This window comes from Diabrotica virgifera, chromosome 7 (assembly GCF_917563875.1).
Source record: "Diabrotica virgifera virgifera chromosome 7, PGI_DIABVI_V3a".
Taxonomy (NCBI): Eukaryota; Metazoa; Arthropoda; class Insecta; order Coleoptera; family Chrysomelidae; genus Diabrotica; species Diabrotica virgifera.
This window is the reverse complement of record NC_065449.1, coordinates 189,922,023-189,944,641: the sequence shown is the minus strand read 5'-3', so window position 1 is coordinate 189,944,641 and position 22,619 is coordinate 189,922,023. Positions and strand designations below refer to the sequence as shown.

Below are 22,619 nucleotides of genomic sequence, written 5' to 3'. Positions count from 1 at the left end.
TTATTATTCGGCCGGCATGATTTCAATGGTGGCCTTCAAATTCAAAGCCTTTAGATCAAAGCCACAAACCCTTTAGATTTTATAAATAGTCTGGGCACATTATCGGAGAATAGGCCGTTTTTCGGAAGGAAAAGTTATTTACCAGCAATTTTATTGCTGGAATCGAATCTTATGACTATATATTAATAATATAAGTATGCAAAGTCCGCAGATAGTGTGCTACTTTTTTATAAACAAAATGGCGCCCGAAAATCGTGTTTTTTTCAATTTTTGCTTTATAACTCCAAAGATTACACCAAAAATACCCAAATAAAAATTCACCGTAATTAAATTCTGCATAGAGACGTGTTTTTCCCGACTTACTTTGACGAAAATTTTCCCCGAAAAATGCAGGTTTTTCCAACAAAATTTTTAATTTTCAACTAAAATTTTAGATTTGGCAATATAAAAGATCCTTTCGTATAGATTATAATTCCAGAAGCCGATCGAAATTGAATGAACAGTTTAGCAACAATTGAATTGTTAATTAAAAATTTACGGTCGCTATTGGGACCGTGCAAGTTCGGCAAAGCGACCCCTATTTCTACGCTCTGTAGTTTTATTCGAACTTTTAATTATATTGGCCAATTATATTAGTCCTGGTTACTGGATAATTGTCAAGGCCATAGTCCAAAAAAATAATAAGAAGAAAAAATAAGATTCAGGTTATGTTATGAAAACGAAAACAATTTATGTAGTAAATAAAATTAGTTATTAAAATGCCGTACTGCAAGTAAAATACATTTAATTAAATTTACCTTTCTATAATAATTGCATATCATATCAATATTGTGAAGAAATATATAATTTTTATGCTTCAATGACAGAAGGTATGAAATATACGTCAATTTGACAATTTCAATTGACAATATGAATTATTTAAGATAGTTGCAATATTTCTCCGCGACTCGCGCACGGTCGTTTCTCGTTTCCCTTCCAAGTACTTGCACACCGCGAATAATAACCACAATAATTATGATACATAAGAATAACTATGATTTTTGTATAAAAGGACACTGTACCCATCTAATGCACTTTACAGAATTGAAATTGGACTATTTAAGCGGCCTCAGGAATATTTTAAAATTATAAACAATTTTTTGGCTTATAAACAAATAGAATATCTCGGGAAATATTAAATTAAATTAAATCGCGAAAACGGTATTGGAAAAAAAGCGGCAGGACGCTTCTTTTAAAAGAAAAAAAGTTTAATTGTGATGAGTGGTTCCTGAGATACGACTGGTCAAAGTTGACCGGCATTTACGGCAAAGATATAAACAATAGGATCATAATTTTCGAACCATCGCCTTTTTATTTTTGTCCTCTTTCTCCACACCAATTTTCATATATTTAAAGTACTCATAACATATATTATTATAATAAAAACTATCGATATTACGAGTGAAAATTGCCAAAAATAGCAAAATTCCAATAAAAAATTAGGTTGGAGAAAATGTAATCTGAAAGTTCAAAATCGGTATACGATAAAAAAATGCATTTTCTCGGCTTCCCATGGAGCAATTTTCTTCATTCTTTTTTTGTTCCCAAGTAACTCGAGGAGAGCCATCCAACAAAGGCATTATTAAATGTCAAAGTTGCTTTTGTTTTGTTATAATAAATTAATTTATTTATTATAACAAAATGTTTTAATTTGTTTAAATAAATATACAGCTTTCAAATGAGAATATTTGTGGTTTTAACGTTAAAAGGTACACTTATAGTAAGTTTATCTAAAAAAAGTCTACAACTGGAAAAAAATATGTAGTTTTCTTTTCTTATAAATAAATTAATTTATTATAATAAAACAAAAGCAAAATTGACATTTAATAATACGTTAGTTAGATGGCTATACTCGAGTTACTTTTGAACAAAAAAAGAATGAAGAAAATTGCTCAATGTGAAGCCGAGAAAATACATTTTTTTTTACCTATACCGATTTTGAACTTTGAGATTACATTTTCTCCAATCTAATTTTTGATTGGAATTTTGCTATTTTTGGCAATTTTCACTCGTAATATCGAGAGTTTTTATTATAATAATATATGTTATGAGTATTTTAAAGATATGAAAATTTGTGTGGAGAAAGAGGACAAAAATAAAAAGGTGATCGTTCCAAAAATTATGAGCCTATTGTTTTAGTCTTGGCCATAAATACCGGTGAACTTTCGGTTGTATCTCAGGAACCACTCATCACAATTAAACTTTTTTTCTTTTAAAAGAAGCGGCCTGCCGCTTTTTTTCCAATACCGTTTTCATGATTTAATTTAATTTAATATTTCCCGAGATATTTGTTTATAAGCCAAAAAATTGTTTATAATTTTAAAATATTCCCGAGGCCGCTTAAATAGTCCAGTTTTAATTCCGTAAAGTGCATTAGATGGGTGCAGTGTATTTTTATACAAAAATCATAGTTATTCTTATGTATCATAATTATTGTGGTTATTATAGCGACCTTAAATTTTTAATTAACAAATGAATACCGGTTTAATTAACAATTCAATTGTTACTAAACTGTTCATTTAATTTCGATCGTCTTCTGGAATTATAATCTACACAAAAGGATCTTTTGTATTACCAAGTTATTTAATTATTGAGGAACAATAACTTAAGCAAAATTTTAATTGAAAATTAAAAATTTTGTTGAAAAAACCTGCATTTTCCTAGGAAAATTTTCGCCGAAGTAAATCGGGAAAACACGTCTGTATGCAGAATTTAATTACGGTGAATTTTTATTTGGGTGTTTTTGGTGTAAAGTTAAAATCTTTTGAGTTATAGAGCAAAAATTGAAAAAAACACGATTTTCGGGCGCCATTTTGTTTATAAAAAAAGTAGCTCACTATCTGCGGACTTTGCATACCTATATTATTAGTATATAGAATCATAAGATTCGATTCCAGCAATAAAATTGCTGGTAAATAACTTTTCCTTGTATTTTGCTAATTAGCCCAGAGTAAAAACTTTTCTCTGACTAGCATGTTATTCAAACCATTAACCTAATATGAACTACACTTTTTAAGTGATGTCTATTGAAGTTTCTTATTTTCTACTTGGTGGAACTGAGAATATTCAATATATTCGTACCCATCTCATTGCATAACTCAGAATTGGTATTTGTGATGTAGTATTAATGATATAACACTTGAACAGGGTATAGAAGAATGTGAAAGGAAGATCGAAGAAGTCTCTGCCAAAAAAGAGAAGTATGAAGAAGAGAAAACTAAGCTTTTGTCTACTCTAAGAACTGAAACTAAAACTCTGCAAGAAAAGAAAGATGTTATACAAAATGAATTAGTAGGATTAAAGGAAGCTGTCGACGGAACTAAGTCGCAGGTATTTATATATTCAATTTTGGTTGGAAGCCTTTGATTTATGAATTTTTATTGTATATTTAGTTTAGGATAAATTTTTAAATTTAACCTTTCGTCAGGCGTAGTGACTATGCACTTGTTCGGGCGTAGTGTATCTGAGAGAATCAGTATAAAATGCTGTTGGATTTTTTTTATGTTGAAGTGAGATAACTTCACAATTTTTGCGGAAATGGATTATACAGCAAAACAAAGTGATATTAAATTAAAGCGATTAAAGTACATAATAAAAACAGTAAATATAATGAAACAAATACTTATAGTAAAGAATATAAACAAATATGAAGTGTCATCACCGCAACTGTCAAATAAATATTACCAATTTATGCCAAAATATCACCTTCGTTCGATTATAGTTACAGTGTATTCCGAACAAATGTGCTTCATAAAAACGCTTTATAACCCATTTATTCAAATTAAATGAAACATATCATTGTGTATTTCTTTAAGTTAACATTATAGGCCTTGGGCCCACATATAAAATTATTATTCACGACCACACCGTTGAAACTTTTTGTACTTGTTATTTGGGTGGAGTCGGACAAATTTTGAGCTTGGCGCATTATGGTAGTGGGGCGTTTGTCTGTCAAGCGGTGACGAAGTTGTCAATTTTATGCAAGAAAAAAATTTATAACCACATTGGTCATTTTATTTTAATCAATGGTTTTTATCATATAAACAGCGAAAACCATTTTGTCGGACAAAAATATTGGGGCATATGACGCGTCGGACACGCTAAATATGTCAAATTTATGAAAAAAATAAATTTATTACCACATGGATAATTTTAACGGTATCTACCATAAAACCTTTTTACAATAATGTGGTAACCTTGTCGGACAATTTTCACGGGGCATATGCACAGTCGGACGCGCCGAAGATGTTAATTTCCTGAAATTTTTTTATTTATTACCATTTTTTCGACAAAATTAGTAGGTTATAAGTAATTATATTCTTAATCAAAAAATCAAAGTGTCGGACAAAAATATTGGGGCAAATCGACAGTCGGACAAAAAATTTTTAACTATACTTTTAAACTATGTAGGGTTCGTGCATCCCTTATCTTTAAAACCATTTTTCCGACAAAAGTAGTAGGTTACAAGTAATTATATTCTTAAACAAAAAATGTAATTTTCTGACAAAAATGTTGGGTCAAACGAACAGAAAACTTAATTCTTTTAGGCTATCGACGAAGAGGTATTATCAAAACAATTTTTAAAACAGTTTTTCTCGGTTATTTTTGAATCGATTTAGCTGAAAATAGGTACACACACTAAGTAAAACATTTAAAAGGGTATAACGTAGAGCTGTACCCAAAATTTTCTTAAAAAATTTTCCGACAAGAGGGAAAATTTTAGAAAAATTGTGATCTGATAATTTGTGTACATACTCCTTGAACAACGACAAACATCGTTCTGTAGTTTTTTTTCTCGAATTAAAAAAAAATTCCGACACAAGTATCAGCTGTTAAGTAGTTATATTCTAAATCAAAAAATCTAAGTGTCTGACAAAAATATTGGAACAAATCCAAAGTCGGACAAAAATTTTATTTTTATTAATAAACTATACTTTTAAACTATGCGGGGTTCGTGCATCCCCTATCTTTACAACCATTCTTCCGACAAAAGTAGTAAGTTACAAGTAATTATATTCTTAAACAAAAAATGTAATTGTCTAACAAAAATGTTGGGGCAAACGAACAGAAAACTTAATTCTTTTAGGCTATCGACGAAGAGGTATTATCAAAAAAAATTTTAAAACAGTTTTTCTCGGTTATTTTTGAATCGATTTAGCTGAAAATAGGTACACACACTAAGTAAAACATTTAAAAGGGTATAACGTAGAGCTGTACCCAAAATTTTCTTAAAAAATTTTCCGACAAGAGGGAAAGTTTTAGAAAAATTGTGATCTGATAATTTGTGTACATACTCCTTGAACAACGACAAACATCGTACTGTAGTTTTTTTTTTCTCGAATTAAAAAAAAATTTCGACACAAGTATCAGGTGTTAAGTAGTTATATTCTAAATCAAAAAATTTAAGTGTCCGACAAAAATATTGGGGCAAATCCAAAGTCGGACAAAAAATTTAATTTTTATTGATACTTTGAAACTATGCTGGGTTCGTGCACCCCTTATCTTTACAACCATTTTTCCCACAAAAGTAGTAAGTTACAAGTAATTATATTCTTAAACAAAAAATGTAATTGTCTGACAAAAATATTGGGGCAAACGAACAGAAAACTTAATTCGTTTAGGCTATCGACGAGGTGGTATTATCAAAAAAAATTTTAAAACAGATTTTCTCGGTTATTTTTTAATAGATTTAGCTGAAAATTGATACATACACTAAGTAAAATATTTAAAAGGGTATGACGTAGAGCTGTACCCAAAATTTTCTTAAAAAATTTTCCGACAAGAGGGAAAATTTTAGAAAAATTGTGATCTGATAATTTGTGTACATACTCCTTGAACAACGACAAACATCGTCGAATTTAAAAAAAAAATCCGACACAAGTATCAGGTTATAAGTAGTTATATTTTAAATCAAAAAATCTAAGTGTCCGACAAAAATATTGGGGCAATCCAAAGTCGGACAAAAAATTTAATTTTTATTAATAAACTATACTTTGAAACTAGGCTGGGTTCGTGCATCCCTTATCTTCACAACCATTTTTTCGATAAAAGTAGTAGGTTACAAGTATGTAATTATATTCTTAAACAAAAAATGTAATTGTCTGTTCCGCTTGAAATACCAGAAATTGCCTCGCTTGCACTTGTACCTACTCTACCTACTCGTTCGAATTTAAATGAGATTCCATTGAAAACATCACTCAAGCACTAGTATAGCTTTGTTTATCAATAAAAAAATAAATTTTTAGCAGTGCAAATAATCAAAATCGATATAATTTGACTTCTTTCAAATGCGATAAGCAGAATTGCTATTTTATTTTTTAATCAAAAGTTACTCAGGTTCAAAAATTGCAAATTTTTTGATTTTTTGAAAGTTCAACCGCGTGTATCTCGAAACCTATGCATCCTACGAAAAAACTTGTCAGGACATTTTTTGCTTAGAATGACCCAAAAAATACAAAAAAAATGTTTTGTTCTGCGAGATATCGCTGTTATGTAGTTCCTCAAGTTCTTTGTTTATAACAATTTTATCGACATCCGGATCAACTGTTACCCAAAAAATTCGTATTCTACGGATCAAAATACATAAAAAAACTTGGGTAAGTCCATTTGAATAAAGGAAACCGTTGTACCCCCCCCCCCCCCCGGCAGATAAAAAAGGGCATTTTCCAATATTTTAGGAATTTTGTTTTACTATAAAACCAATTTTTTTCAAAACTAAGCACTCCCAACCGGTAAACCTTACAGATCGTATAAGCAATAGGTACACATATAAAGTAAATGGTAAAGCGGTAACGATTAATTTTATTTACGGTGCTAAATAGGAGGAAATTTTCACGATTTTTTTTACCAAAAAAAGGAGCCAACTTTATTTTGAGCGTAACTCGCTTAGTTTTTATGCTAGAGACTTTTATTTACTACTGGGCTATTGTTGTTGATTTGTCCCGATCTACAACCCTAAATCCCGATTTGTTTTTGCTTATGTACCGATTAAAAACAAATCAGACCTGGCAACACGAGTTACTATCGTTTCCAATATCTCATTGATAAAAAACAATGCCTAAATTCAGGAGGTGTTGTCGCTTTTTTCGCATGCTTTATGACTACTAGCAGATGCCTAATGAGATTATGAACTCTAGCCCGAATTCTACTTGATTTAGGGATAAAATACCATTTTGTCATTTTGTCTTTTCCAAGAAAAAATATTTTCATTAGGTTCCCGTTCATCCATTTTATCCTCTTGCCAGTTGAAGTATTTTCTTCTCGGTTTGCTACATAGTCCTCTTCATCACTGTCACTGTCCTCGTCGAAATTTTCTTTTAATTTCGAAATCATCATCAATAAAATTTTAATAAAATTTTATACCTTTTACAAAGGATTTTTTTCCAATTTTTATAACTCCTCCGTTATTAATACAGATATAATGACAAAATGAGGTGTCGAGTGAAAGCTTATATCGCAAGGATGGTATTAAATATGAGAAATTTGACATCGGACTAGAGTTGCAATCGAAAGTACTGTTTTAAAGTCACCGAAATAGTATAAGCGATATATTATTCGACGTGCCTCAGCAAGATAAGAACAAATGTATACTTTTGGCACAGTATAAAGAGGGACAGTAGAACCACTCTCCGAAAAATTGGAAGTAAAATCTATAGTCGCGCATGGCGACCGCGCAATGTTCTTAGTCGCTTTTGCCCCACTCTCTCATTGCTAGTTGCATAGAAACGTACGGGGTTTAACAGGAAAAACCTGCATCCACCACTGGTGAATTATCAATTGCGTACTGCCGGTATTACTTCTTGAGATCAAAGTGCCGACAGAGAAGTGGTTTTACTGTCCCTCTTTATTCGCGGTGTGCAAGTACTTGGAAGGGAATTGAGAAACGAACGTGCGCGAATAGCGGAGAAATATTGCAACTTTCTTAAATAATTCATATTGTCAAATTGACGTACATTTCATATCTACTGTCATTGAAGAATAAAAATTATATGTTGCTCCACAATATTGATATATGCAATTATTATATAAAGGTAAATTTAATTAATTGTATTTTGCTTGCAGTACTGCATTTTAATAACTAATTTTATTTACTACATACAATTGTTTATGTTTTAATACATAACCTCAATCTTATTTTTTCTTCTTATTATTTTTTTGGACTATGGCCTTGACAATTATCCAGTAACCAGGACTAATACAATTGGCCAATATAATTAAAAGTGCGAATAATATTGCACAGCGTAGAAATAGATGTCGCTTTGCCGAACTTGCACGGTCCCAATACTGTGCTTTTGGTTTATATATAATTTCCGGTTAAAAAGTTCTAACCGGAAGTGCCATATGATAGTCGCAGAAATAGTATATGTGACATATCAATTGAAGAGTATTGAAAAGTCGAGCTTGACTCTTTAGTCCCCGTTTTGAAATAATTTCCGTTTAAACAATCATGACCAAAAGTTTAGTAAAGCTCAAAATTAGTGAAGTCGTATATCAATCGACGCAAAGTTACATGAAGAGTTCAAATATTGACTTCCGGTTCTACGTTCGATCACTTTAAGTGAAAACCTAGGACTTACGAACTCTAATTACTTGTTTTAAGAGGCAACAGTAGCGCGCGGAATACGCGGTCCAAGATTGCGGCTGTAATTTTGAATATTTTGTCGAGATATTTGGTACACATATTCTACCCCAGGCTGTGGGTGAAAAAACGTGATATAATTCAGGAATTTTTGAAACCTATCAGGTGTTGTAAAGGACGATGCCAGAAATAACTTCTACTAAAATGTGACCAAAAATATTGTGAGCTTTTTTTTTAATTGCGATTTTCATTTGTTAAATTTGCAACTTTTAAAGATTTTTAATTTTGCAGCTTAGGATATTGATTTTAGAGAAAAACTTTTTGATAGAAAGTTGTAGTGAATTAAAAACCCTACAATTTGAGCTATGGTAAGTTTAATTTCGTTTATTGGTTATTGCAAAACAGCATGCGGAAAGTCCAAAATAGCCGTTTTTTACAATTGCGTTATTTATTGTACAAATAATTTTTTTTTATTTTTTTAAAGCTTTAAAATGAAGATCTTTCGATTGAAAACATAAAAAAAAAATTGGAAGGCCGGATTAACGAATTTGTTGCTTAGATATTATAAAGTGTTTATCCCAAGAGGTCAAATGTCGAAGGCTATAACTTTTTGCATAAAAATCGTAGAGAGTTGTTGTAACATCCAATCTCCTTCTAAAGAGTTATATTTTCATATTCTGAGGTAAATAAATGCGTAAAACATTTTTAAACCTCTAATTTTTTGGGTTTGAAAATAAGGGGGCAAATTTTGTTATAAACATTTAGAGCTGAAGCGGCCCAGTACATCCTATGAGTTTTTAACTTACAGATTATTGTTGCTGAAGAGGAAACGAAGATTTATATAAAAATAAAAAATTTGTACGACCAGCTGAAGCCGAGCTAAATGTTGGGTTTGAAAATAAGGGGGCAAATTTCGTTATAAACATTTAGAGCTGAAGCGGCCCTGTACATCCTATGAGTTTCTAACTTACAGATTATTGTTGCTAAAGACGAAACGAAGATTTATAAAAAAATAAAAAAAATTTACAACCAACTGAAGCCGAGATAATTGTTTATTTTTTCTTAAATCGTAGTGCCTTTATTTATAACAATTAAGAAATTATTTTACAGTCATTGACTAAAGAAAGACTTATATTATCTTAAAATAAAAATTATTATACACTATAATTACATTTAATTGTTAAAAATTATTTTTTAAATCGGTGCTTTTGCGAGCGGCCGAATTTTGCAAATCGCCCGGCTGGCTTCAAATCCGCGCGGTCGGAAAATTTTTACGTAACTTGTATTAAATTTTGAAAGAAAACAATTTAATAATATTACCATTATAATATACAGTGTATTTACCACTGTATTTGTTTTTCTTGATAAACTTTTATATGTGAAATCTCATTTCTGAAGAAATAATATTACAAAAATGATACATATAACTATATTTTTAATTTTTGCATTGTTATATAAATATAATAATAATAAAGTTACTTCTTATTATACAATATAAAACTTTTTCTTCTTGTAGTGACTATCCGTTTTGGATATTGGCGACCATCATGGCAATTTGGCAAACTCCATTTGGAAACTGAGAACCAGGAAGGCGAAGGATTAATTTGCTAGAAAATTTACGTACGTCGTTTAACACAACAACTACAAATCTTTTTAGAGCAGCAGTACCGATTTAGTGTGCAAGTACAGATTGCCATGTTGGTCGCCAACATCCAAAATGGATAGTCACTACAAGAAGAAAAAGTTATATATTGTGTAATAAGAAGTAACATTATTATTATTATATTTATATAACAATGAAAAAATTAAAAATATATAGTTCATATAATATATGTATCATTTTTGTAATATTATTTCTTCAGAAATGAGATTTCACATATAAAAGTTTATCAAGAAAAACAAATACAGTGGTAAATAGACTGTATAATATAATGGTAATATTATTAAATTGTTTTCGGTCAAAATTTAATACAAGTTACGTAAAAATTTTCCGAGCGCGCGGATTTGAAGCGAGCCGGACGATTTCCAAAATTCGGACGCTCGCAAAAGCACCGATTTTAAAAATAATTTTTAATAATTAAATGTAACTATATTTTATAATTATTTTTAAATTAAGACAATGACTGTAAAATAATTTCTTAATTGTTGTAAATATAGGCACTACGATTTAAGAAAAAGAAACAATTATCTCGGCTTCAGTTGGTTGTAGAAAATTTTTATTTTTTTGTAAATCTTCGTTTCGTCTTCAGCAACAATAATCTATAAGTTAGAAACTCATAGGATGTACAGGGCCGCTTCAGCTCTAAATGTTTATAACGAAAATTGCCCCCTTATTTTCAAGCCCAACGTTTAGCTCGGCTTCAGTTGGTCGTAGAATTTTTTTATTTTTTTATAAATCTTCGTTTCGTTTTTAGCAACAATAATCTGTAAGTTAAAAAATCATAGGATGTACAGGGCCGCTTCAGCTCTAAATGTTTATAACGAAATTTGCCCCCTTATTTTCAAACCCAAAAATTAGAAGTTTAAAAATGTTTTACGCATTTATTTACATCAGAATATGAAAATATAACTCTTTAGAAGGAGATTGGATGTTTTACCAACTCTACGATTTTTTTTCAAAAAGTTATAGCCTTCGACATTTGACCTCTTGGGATAAACAATTTATAATACCTAAGCAACAAATTCGTTAATCCGGCCTTACAATTTTTTTATGTTTGGAATTGAAAGATCTTCATTTTAAAGCTTTAAAAAATAAACAAAAATTATTTGTACAATAAATAACGCAATTGTAAAAAACGGCCATTTTGGACCTTTCGCAGGCTGTGTTGCAATAACCAATAAACGAAACTAAACTTACAATAGTTCAAATTTTAGGTTTCTTAATTTACTACAACTTTCTATTAAAAAGTTTTTCCCTAGAATCAATATCCTAAGCTGAAAAATAAAAAAATTTTAAAAATTGCAAATTTAACAAATGAAAATCGCAATAACAAAAATAGCTCACAATATTTTTGGTCACATTTTAGTAGAAGTTATTCCTGGCACCGTCCTTTACAACACCTGATAGGTTTCAAAAATTCCTGAATTATTTCCTGAAATCGACCTATTTTTCACCCACAGCCTGGAGTATTCGTAATATAATAAAGAATGGCGGCACAGAGCCCAATTTGAGAAATATGTTAGTATGTGGAAATTGCTCTATAACTAAATAAAATATTGCAAAAAGGAGCCTGTACCGCCATTAAGAAGAATAAAAAAATACACTTTCTTCAAATAAACTTTTTTATCCCATGCCTAGATTTTTTGTCACATTGGATCTACTAAAATCGATTTTCTATAATAAGAAATTTAACGTGACTGACTCGGCAACATTTAGCACGCCTATGAAAATAAAAATTATTGTTTTTGATAGTATAATGTCACTGTCAGTGTCGAATTACCGACGCACTGTTGCCTCACTGTTGAAAGTTCCCATAACTTTCGAAAAATAAAAATATTGATGACGCGCTACTGTTTACTCTTAATAAGTTTCTCTGTTCGAGATTAATTAATAAATATGTCTTCTTTTAGTATAAATTGGCTGAATCAGAATTAAACATTTACGTGAGCAATGAAGAAGGTGAAAAAGAAAAGCTAAAAAATTTGCTTGAAGAGTATGAAAACGTCGATTCTACCATAGAGGAGAGGATCAAACAAGTGAGTACCTTAAAAAAGAAAATACCAGCTACCGAAAAATCTTTGAACAGTGCCATGGAGGAACTCAATGTGGTCAAATTACAAGAATCACAATTAATTTCGGAAATCAGAGGAAATAGAGCTCAATTGGAAGAGAAGAGGAGTTCCATGCAAGCGAGTAAGTCGAAAGGAGCTGTTTTGGATGGCTTAATGAACCAAAAACGAGATGGAAATTGCCCAGGACTATATGGAAGATTGGTAAGCTCATTATGTTTGTTTGATTTACTTATTCAGGTAAACTAACCCAAAATACGCAACGCAGAATAAATAAGTATGCAATAGTTAAATGAAACACTACAATAATCCCAAAGGACACCGCACACATCTTGTGAAAAATATAGTGTCACCTAAATGCAATAAAATTTACATGAGAAGACTCGTCTCGAGATTACAATCATTTTATATTGTGCCAAGTCTGAATTTTGATTAATAACGGCATAAATTGTAAAGTTTATGGAAATCGCATTTTTGAAGTCCATAAAACTGTCATTCATAAATATTATTAGTCTAGTCGCTATTGAAAACAGTTTAACCCAGGGTGAGCTATAGCCCGATCAGGGAACGCAAAATTTTACGAAAACCTCCAAAAAAATAAAGGAGGGATGAAAATTTGGAAATAGGTAGTTGAAATTGTCTATTATTATATAAGAAAAAGTTTACAATTCTACATCCCCTCCATTTTACAAAAATTGGAAAATACGGGGTGAAATTTTTTTTCTCGGGGGTGAAAAAATGTTTGTTATACGTTCAAAATAAGTCCGGAATCGGATAAAATGACTAATTCTAAGTAACTTTTGCTCTATAGAGTTTTTTACTAAGTCAATAGTTTTCGAGTTATTTGCGAGTGAATGTGTTCATTTTTAACCAAAAAAAGATGATTTTGGACGGTTTTTCGGAGATAACTCAAAAAGTAAGTATTTTAGCGAAAAAAGTATTGTTAGTAAAAATATAGCTTATAAAAAATTGAAAAAAAAATGGTGTATTCGTGAGGTCTGCAGATCCAGTAGAAGCAGAGTTGCAGCTAATGAAATGTAGGTTCTTCTTCGTCAAATTCCAAATCGAATATTTCAACGTGAAAAAACCAAAAAACGGAGCACTTTTCGGGGAAAATTCATTACAACTTTTTTAAAGTATTTAAAAAAAGGTTTATTTTTGTTTTTTAAAAAAACTTACTAACATTAAAAGTAAGTGAGTTACGCTCAAAATATTGTTGGTCCCTTTTATTTTTTGGTAAAAAAATAGCGAAAATTACCCCTTAATTAGCTTCTCAAATAAAATTAATCGTAATTGCTTTACAAGTTACATTACTTATGTATTGTTTATATTATGTATAAGTTTCATTGGTTCAAAGTGCTCAGTTTTGAAAAAAGTTTGGTTTAAAATAAAACATTTTTTTTTTTAATTTTGAAAAAAATCGTAATTGTTTATGGAATTAACTTAAAAACAATTAGGAATACCAAAAATCTCAGAGTAATAAAATGTACGTTTTGCTTTTCTGAAGATTTTTAATTTTTTGTTTTCTTGTTAGACAAAAATTGGTTATGCTATGGCTGTTCAAAATTTGCCTAAACTCGTTCAAGCCATTTTAACTACAGCTTTTTCAAAACGAAGCACTTTCAACCGATGAAACTTACATATCATAAATAATACATAGACAAAGTAACTTGTGAAGTGGTAATATTAAAAGGTATATGTGATGCTAATTAGGGGGTGATTTTCGCGATTTTTTTTATCAAAAACTAAAAGGGACCAAACAATATTTTGAGCGTAATTCACTTACTTTTAATATTACAAGTTTTTTTAAAAAACAAAAATGAACCTTTTTTAAACACTTTAAAAAAGTTAAATGAATTTTCCCCTAAAAGTGCTCCGTTTTTGGGTTATTTCACATTGAAATATTCGATTTGGAATTTGACGAAGAAGAACCTACTTTTCATTAGCTGCGACTCTGCTTCTACTGGGTCTACAGACCTCATGTATACACCATTTTTTTTAAATTCTTTATGGTCTATATTTTTGCTAAGAATATTTTTTTCGCTAAAATACTTACTTTTTTAGTTATCTCCGAAAAACCGTCCAAAAACATGTTTTATTTTGTTAAACATGAACATATTCACTCGCAAATAACTCGAAAAGTTGCTTAGAATTAGTCATTTTATCCAATTCCGGTCTTATTTTGAATGTATATTTTTTCACCCCCGAGATGGTTTTCACCCCCAATTTTTGTAAAATGGAGGGGATGTAGAATTGTAAACTTTTTCTTATATAATAATAGACAATTTCAACTACCTATTCCCAAATTTTCATTCTTCCATTATTTTTTTTGCGTCAGGTTGTTCTTTGATCTATATATTGGATTCCTGGTTCTAATTTATGCCCCATTAAATAAATTTTCAGTTGGTGATTGAGGATTGTCTAAGTGTACATTCACCTCTGTTTTCCAGTAGTAGTTTGATTTCAACTCTTTCTACGCTCCACTTTGAACGTACACTTAGGGTGTTAGCAGGTATTTCTTAACTCTGAAACCATTATTACTGTCCTAAAAATACTCATCCAGTTCTTCACATTTTTTTTATAGCTATATCACAGATTAACCCAACATATGTTGGGTTAATCTGTGGCTATATCAAAATCACCAAAAAATGTTAATATTTTTGTTGTATTCTAGGGAAGTATATAGATATGTCATTAAAATAATTGATAACGTAAATTAGTTTGTATAATTATTAAATAAAGTGATATTAGTATTTTACAACATAATTAATTTTACTGTTATTAATAAATTATTGTACATTAATTTAATAGATTAGCAAAATATTATGCATAAGCTGAAGTCTTGTTATATTATTATCTACTTTCCTTGCTCCTTTCATTGCTTCCTCCTCTTCTTCGTATAGTATGAGTAAAGAGTCATTAAAAAGCATTGCAATATTGTGCAACACTGATGTTGCAATTATAATTGAATGGGTCTGTCGAGTAACAAGTGACATGTGATTCGTTTTTAAGAAATCGGACAAAAACTGATAAAATTATAATAATGGTAAATTTATACATTTTAAGGGTTAGTAATACAGTACACAGTACAGTGAGTTACAAACTGTAGTAATAACTAACCCTTAAATGTATATATTTACCATTATTATAATTTTAACAGTTTTTGTTCGATTTCTTAAAAACGAATCACATGGCACTTGTTATTCGGTAGATCCATTCAATTGCTTCTATGCATTCTCATTGTGCCTCATTAAATAAAATTTCAGCTGGCAATGAAGAATTGTGTAATGGTGTTATCAGGTTTTTCTTGACTCCGTAACCACTACCACCAACCAAAAGATACTAACTCAATTCAATTATTCACGTTCTCTTTTTATAGATCACTGTTTACAGCTATGATACCAAATTCACTCAAATATGTTAATATTGGTCTTATTCTAGGGAAGCAGGTAGGGTATTTAAATAATTTTAGAATGTAAATTGGTTTGTAATCATTATTAAATAAAGTGGTGTATATAAACATGGTACAAATATAATTGATTTTAGATTTATTAATAAATTAGCAAAATCATGTTCTACATTTGCTTCAAAATCACCCACAAATTGCAAAAAGGAACCTGTTGCTTAAAACCAGTTATACCTATGGTTCCATATCACTGCACAAAACTTAGGGGAGTTTATGCACATATCACTGCACAAGGCAATAAAAACTATGTTCTTGGAAAATACAGCTTGTTTCTTGAAATGTTATTAATATCAATTAATAACAAATTTGCCATTTGCTGTTGGACTTTTTATTTTACGAGCAATAGTTTCATGCAAATAGGGAACAGCATCTTTAGATATCCAGAATCTTTGCAAAAATTCATTATCATTCCATTTTTCAAAATGATGTTCTCTAGTCCTACACTGTTTCTGTGTTCTCCTCCCTTCTACAATATTTATCATTTCCAGAAAATTTTCAGTTAAATTTTCAATGAGGTTCATTTTTAAGGTGTAAATATTATGATTTCCATTGACAATCAATGACAATGATAAAAATGTGAGGTTAAAAAACCTTGAACCAGCGTTGAACCTCCGAACATCGACCGCTCAGCTGAACCCGGGCTTAAACCGAGTTCAAGAATTAAACTTTGTATGTACAACGCACTCTTGCCCTGAACTCGGTAATGGCGCTGAGCCGGAGTTGAAGTTCGATTGTTCAACCGGGCCTTAGTAGTAGTTGGAGTTGTTCAGCAGAGCTTGCTATAATCACGGTGTCATCTACATCTCTTTTGTTGTTAATAGTTCTTCCACTAACTATTATTCCTTTACTTCCAGATAGTAATGATTCTTCAAAAATGGATTCGCTGTATACATTGAATAGTAGTGGAGACAGAATACATCCCTTTCTAACTGATCTTCTGATTTCAATTTCTTAACTGGGTTATTAGTTAGTATAACTTATATTAGTTATTACAATTTGTGCCCTTTTGTTGCAGTAAAGATTTGTTATTATCCTTAAGTTCCTTTGTCTACGTTTTTGTTGTACAAGGTGTCCAGAAACTCTACCAAAAAACGAAGACAGGAGATTCCTCAGATAATTTTAAGATAATTTATCCCAATTCATCTAGTCCGAAAATGCTTCTTAAAAGAGCTAGAGCTATTTAAAGATGGCGTCTGGTAATTAATTTTTCTTAAATATCTCCAGAACGCTTCTATTTAGATAAACAAAAATTGGTACACGTATTTATCTTCCAGAGATAAAACGATTCCATCCATTACAAATTTCTAGTACCAGCCATAGGCGTCCGTTTTGTGTAGGGCAACAGTTATATTATCGCATAGCTTTTTTGTTTTTAATTTTTAAGCATTTTTAAGTCTGGATTATTAAAATCTAAGGTATCATAGTACTAAAAGGTACTCTTACTTTAAGTCGATAGCATACACCGTTCTGTAGAAAAATCGATTTGAAAATTTTTAGTTTTTTGAAAATCAAAAAAAATTTCAAAAAAAAACTATTTAGAAAAACGGAAACTGCTCCGTTTACTTATATTCCAGAGATGAATCGATTTCATTAATTGCGAATATTTCTGGTACCGGTCATACGCGTCCGTTTTGGGTAGGTCAACAGTTATTTTATCGCATAACTTTTTTGTCTTTAATTCTTAAGAATTTTTGACACTAGATTATTAAATTATGAGGTATTCTAGTACTAAAAGTTACCCTTGCTTTAAGTTAATAAAATACACCGTTTTCTTTAAAAAAAAAATCTTTTTTTTTTTTTCAAATTCACGAAACGAAAAATTTTCAAATCGAGTTTTCTAGAAAACTGTGTATCCTACCGTGTAATACCTCATAATTTAATAATCCAGTATCAAAAATGCTTAAAAGTTAAAGACAAAAAAGTTATGCGATAAAACAGCCGTTGCCCCGCCCAAAACGGGCGTCTATGACTGGTACTAGAAGTTCACAATGAATGGAATCGATTTATCTCTGGACGATAAATATGTGTACCAATTTTCGTTTTTCTAACTAGAAGCGTTCTGGAGGTATTTAAGAAAAACTAATTACAAGACGCCATCTTCAAAGAGCTCTAGCTCCCTTAAAAGCAATTTCGGACTAGGTAAATTTGTTAAATTGTCTTAAAATTATCTGAGGAATCTCCTGTCTTCGTTTGTCGGTAGAGTTTCTGGGACACCCTGTATATTGATATTTCAGCCTTATTCTAATAGTAGAAAGAGTTTTAGTTTACATCACTGTTCGTTAAAGTTTTAGTTTACATCACTGTTCGTTAATTACTTAATCTGTATTGTAGGGCGATTTAGGTGCGATCGATCAAAAATACGATGTTGCCATTTCAACTGCTTGCGGACCTCTCGATAACATAGTTGTCGATACAGTTAGTACAGCAGAATGGTGCATACAATTTTTGAAGAAATACAATCTGGGTAGAGCTACGTTTATCGCTCTGGAGAAACAAGAACATTTGAGGCAATATGCAACCAGTAGAATATCAACGTAAGTTTAGAACTTTTTTTATTAGGTACTATGTCAACTTATTCTGAAGCAAAAAATACAAGATTCTTTGTAAAGGTATATTTAAAAGACCCCAATAAGGGTTACATCACAAAACAAAACGTTTTCGGATTAATAGGTAATCCATCATCAGTGTTAAGCCCTAAAATAGTAAGTATAACCCAATTAATAATAGACAATGTTATAAAAGTTGACTAAGGTTAAGAATTGACAGAGGCCATACTTAGAATAGCATGCATGCGTGAGCCACCAAAAAGTTATGGGTGAAAACCCTTTAAAAGTTTCAAGATCTTAAATGATACTACATATTATTATTAATAAAGATGGATGTTGCAAATATTCCTGGATATAACCCAGGGCAACACATGACTCTAACCCACGTGGATGTGATATGCAAGGAATGAACCTCACATATTGAAAATTGAGTGTCAACTGAACTGAAAGGTAAAAGAACTTTAGAAGTATGCCAGTGACAGATTGTCAGTGCGACGTTATGAACTATTTTGTTACTTCAGCCAATGAATTTAAAGTTTATGTTGATGTTAAAAATAAAACATTATCAAATATCCATATATTGGTGTTAGAGATGTTCGAACATAAAAGTTAAAGTTGTGAAATATAATGTGATGATTAAATATATGAACATGACAGTTGATAAATTGGTATTAGGAGTTATGCAGTCAGCAACACATTAGGATCTTGAAGTGGTAATATACTTAGAAATAATATTAAAAAGGTCTTTTACGAAATGTGTCTAGGATATCAGAATTTGTTTAATATGTACAGCTGGTTCCTAAAAAAACTGATACGAGTCTTAGTAAGATTTGATCATTTTGAGCAGTGTATGATTGGTCTGACATTATATTATATTTATTATGACAGACAAATAATAAAATAAACAAACAAACAGCATTAAGGCTATGGGTACATAATTCGCAAATATTTTACGTGTATCCCTACTTTTTCTGTCTTTACACGGCAAATTACGTGTAGTAAAATTCACACTGGTGTGGATATGTAAACATTACTAGAATGTCATTCTACTTGAAAATGTCATAATTAATTTAAAGAGATGGCTTTTGAATGTTCTTGGATAACTGTTATTTTTATAATTGCAAATTATTAATTCAGTTAATAAATGTGATAATTTTTTCACTAACTATGTTTTCAGTGATTGTAATAATTTATTTGTACAACAAAAACTAATAATCAATCGAGAAAAGAGGAAAAGTGTTAAAGTGATTTTTTAATAATATGTTGTTATTTTGGAACGCTTACAATTTTGAACATCTCTAACAACAAAATACTTGGATCACAGGATCTATGGATATATCTGATGTATTCTCTGCTTGGATCTTTCACAAATAATACACAATAAATAACTTTTTATTAAGTTCACGTCTTAAATCAATTATTTATCAAATACACTATATATCAATAATATTTAATCAATTTCTCAAAATATTCCCGATGCAATGTCAAATATTTAAAATTGTCACTGATTGTCAGTGTCTGACTGACAATATATGCTGACAATATTATATTCGGTTGAGTGCGTTGTAAGACAAAGACAGATTTGGAAAATATTACCACGGCATTGTGTTCATTTTTTTCAAATCCTGAAAAAACCAATAAATATTTTTGAAAAATTTAAACGCAGAATGAAAGACTAAATTATCACCGAGGGCCGAAAGTCCCTTAGAATAAATAAAAAGTTTATTTTGAATGAGATATTTGAATTTAAAAATCACACTACATTTTCTCTTAGTTTTTTCACCCCTGTAACTTATTAAAATAAACATTGTAGAAGTTCTCAGGGACTTTCGGCCCTCGCTAATAACGTAATCTTTCATTCTGCGTTTAAATTTTTCCAAAATACTTATTAGTTTTCTCAGGATTTGAAAAAAATGAATCCCCATTTGAATAGCATTGCAGCCGAAAATACGTTCCGATCCTCTTTACCTGATCCTTAAATTCCTTAACTTAGCCAAACTTAATTTATAAATTAATCAATTCCCAAATTTGAATTAAAAAAATTAAGAAGATAAAGATATAAAAAGATATTGGACCTCCAAATGATAAAAGTCTTAACCCTTATGGTATAATATTGCCTTTCCTGTAGGGACTGTCTGGCCGTATACGAAGATGTTCCTGCTAATATATATTTAAAAAAATTGAGGCTTTAACATATATATTTGGAAATATTCGACTGCCCAGAGCAAGACAAGAGTATTTCCCTGGTGTAAGCTGGGCGAATTATCCCGAGGGATATAACCCAATAAAGGAAGAAGAAGAAGAACAGCCATTTTTTGAGGTTGAAGTTATCTGACGAATTTTAAGATTTGGCAGTGACAGTGACAGTCTGTAAATAATAAGTATTTATCCTTCAAAATATAATAAATTGAATATAATTAAACTCATATTCATTATATCACACCTCATCAAAAGCTTTTTACAAGAACATAGTCAGCGATTTTGATATGGCTTAGAGCCAGACTACATCAAGATCGCGAATAAATCGTGCTGGTTATTGCCTTGCAGCGAGACCAAAAACGAAAAGAAGAAGAAGAAGAAAGTACACTGCTCAATTTTCTACAAAATATGCTTTAAGAGTCGTATCAGTTTTTTTGGAACCAGCTGTATATAAATGTACAATTCTAAGTTATTGATTAACGTGTGAGTGTTTTGATGACTGATAATTTGATCTAAGTTGTTGGGTACAGAAGAACTTGACAAAATTGGAAAATGATGGTATATTTCGTTTGGCTGAAGAAATTTTGTTGTTATGTGCGAATGAGAATGAGACTAAAATCACTTGATAAGACTGATAACCCTAGAGACTCAACCCCAAACCGCCCTAAAATGAATGGATGAATAAGGAAGAAGGGTGGAGGATCAGGGTGGAAGGATGTGGAGATAATAAATGTAGAAAATAAAACGAATAATGTAGAAGTATGTCTAAGTTGCTATAGAAGTGAAATAATAAGAATATGGAACGATAAAATGTAAATAAAATGTATTGAGAGTTAGAAGTAGGATGTTGCTTATAGAAAATTTGTATAGAAATAAAAAAGGTAGATGATAGTGAAAGTATGATGATACACATAAGATGAGAGGATATAGATGTATGTGTTATGAAAAAAGTTGTCGGTGTAGGGGTTGAAAATCTCGATTAAAAGAAACATGGCGATTAACACAATTAGGACTTTTCTGCTTCTCTTTATCTATTTCTAAGTCCTCATACAGGTCCAATTTTGGGAAGTTTTTTTGAGGGATGGTATGTAACAATGAGACGTCTTCTGGGATGTTGAGAGTATTTTGTATGAGATGTTGTGATAAAGTTGAAGTGTTCTCTCTTTTGGTATGTTCTAAGGAACGAGAAGCTAGTGATCTACAAGTTCTTCCTATATAAGTAGCATCATAATTGGAGCATTGAAATCTATAGACTCCACTACGATTCATATAGTTAATAGGGTCTTTAGAATTGGTAATACATTGTCCTAGATTATTTGGCACTTTAAAAGAAATGTGAGTGTTATCAACTGCTCTTTTAATAAGGTATCTGATATCACCGGAAAGACGTTCATGATGATACGCTAGGGAAGCATAGAGGGGTTTAATGGTCAAGTCTCTGGGGAAAGCAGTCTCTCTCAAGACTCTTAAGGTGTCTCTTCTCCTCTCATCTTATCCTCTTATCTTATGTGTATCATCATACTTTCACTATCATCTACCTTTTTTATTTCTATACAAATTTTCTATAAGCAACATCCTACTTCTAACTCTCAATACATTTTATTTACATTTTATCGTTCCATATTCTTATTATTTCACTTCTATAGTAATTTAGACATACTTCTACATTATTCGTTTTATTTTCTACATTGATTATCTCCACATCCTTCCACCCTGATCCTCCACCCTTCTTCCTTATTCATCCATTCATTTTCGGGCGGTTTGGAGTTGAGTCTCTTGGGTTATCAGTCTTATCAAGTGTTTTTAGTCTCACTCTCATTCGCACATAACAACAAAATTTCTTCAGCCAAACGAAATATATAATCGTTTTCCAATTTTGTCAAGTTCATCTTTACCCAACAACTTAGATCAAATTATCAGTCATCAAAACACTCACACGTTAATCAATAACTTAGAATTGTACATTTATGTACCTATTAAACAAATTCTGATATCCTCGACGCATTTCGTAAAAGGCCTTTTGAACAATTCTAAGTATATTACCACTTCAAGATCCTAATGT

At 30.8% G+C, this 22,619-nt stretch overlaps 1 protein-coding gene across 1 annotated transcript in view; it reads left to right on the top strand.

Moving 5' to 3' along the window:
- The window catches only part of LOC114333044 (structural maintenance of chromosomes protein 4), a 119,762-nt gene that overhangs the window by 22,751 nt on the left and 74,392 nt on the right, over nucleotides 1-22,619 (top strand). The window contains exons 8-10 of the mRNA XM_050655342.1: nucleotides 3,187-3,369; nucleotides 12,188-12,550; nucleotides 18,144-18,346. Coding sequence (XP_050511299.1) covers nucleotides 3,187-3,369; nucleotides 12,188-12,550; nucleotides 18,144-18,346 — 749 coding nt within the window. The remainder of the gene's footprint in view (nucleotides 1-3,186; nucleotides 3,370-12,187; nucleotides 12,551-18,143; nucleotides 18,347-22,619) is intronic.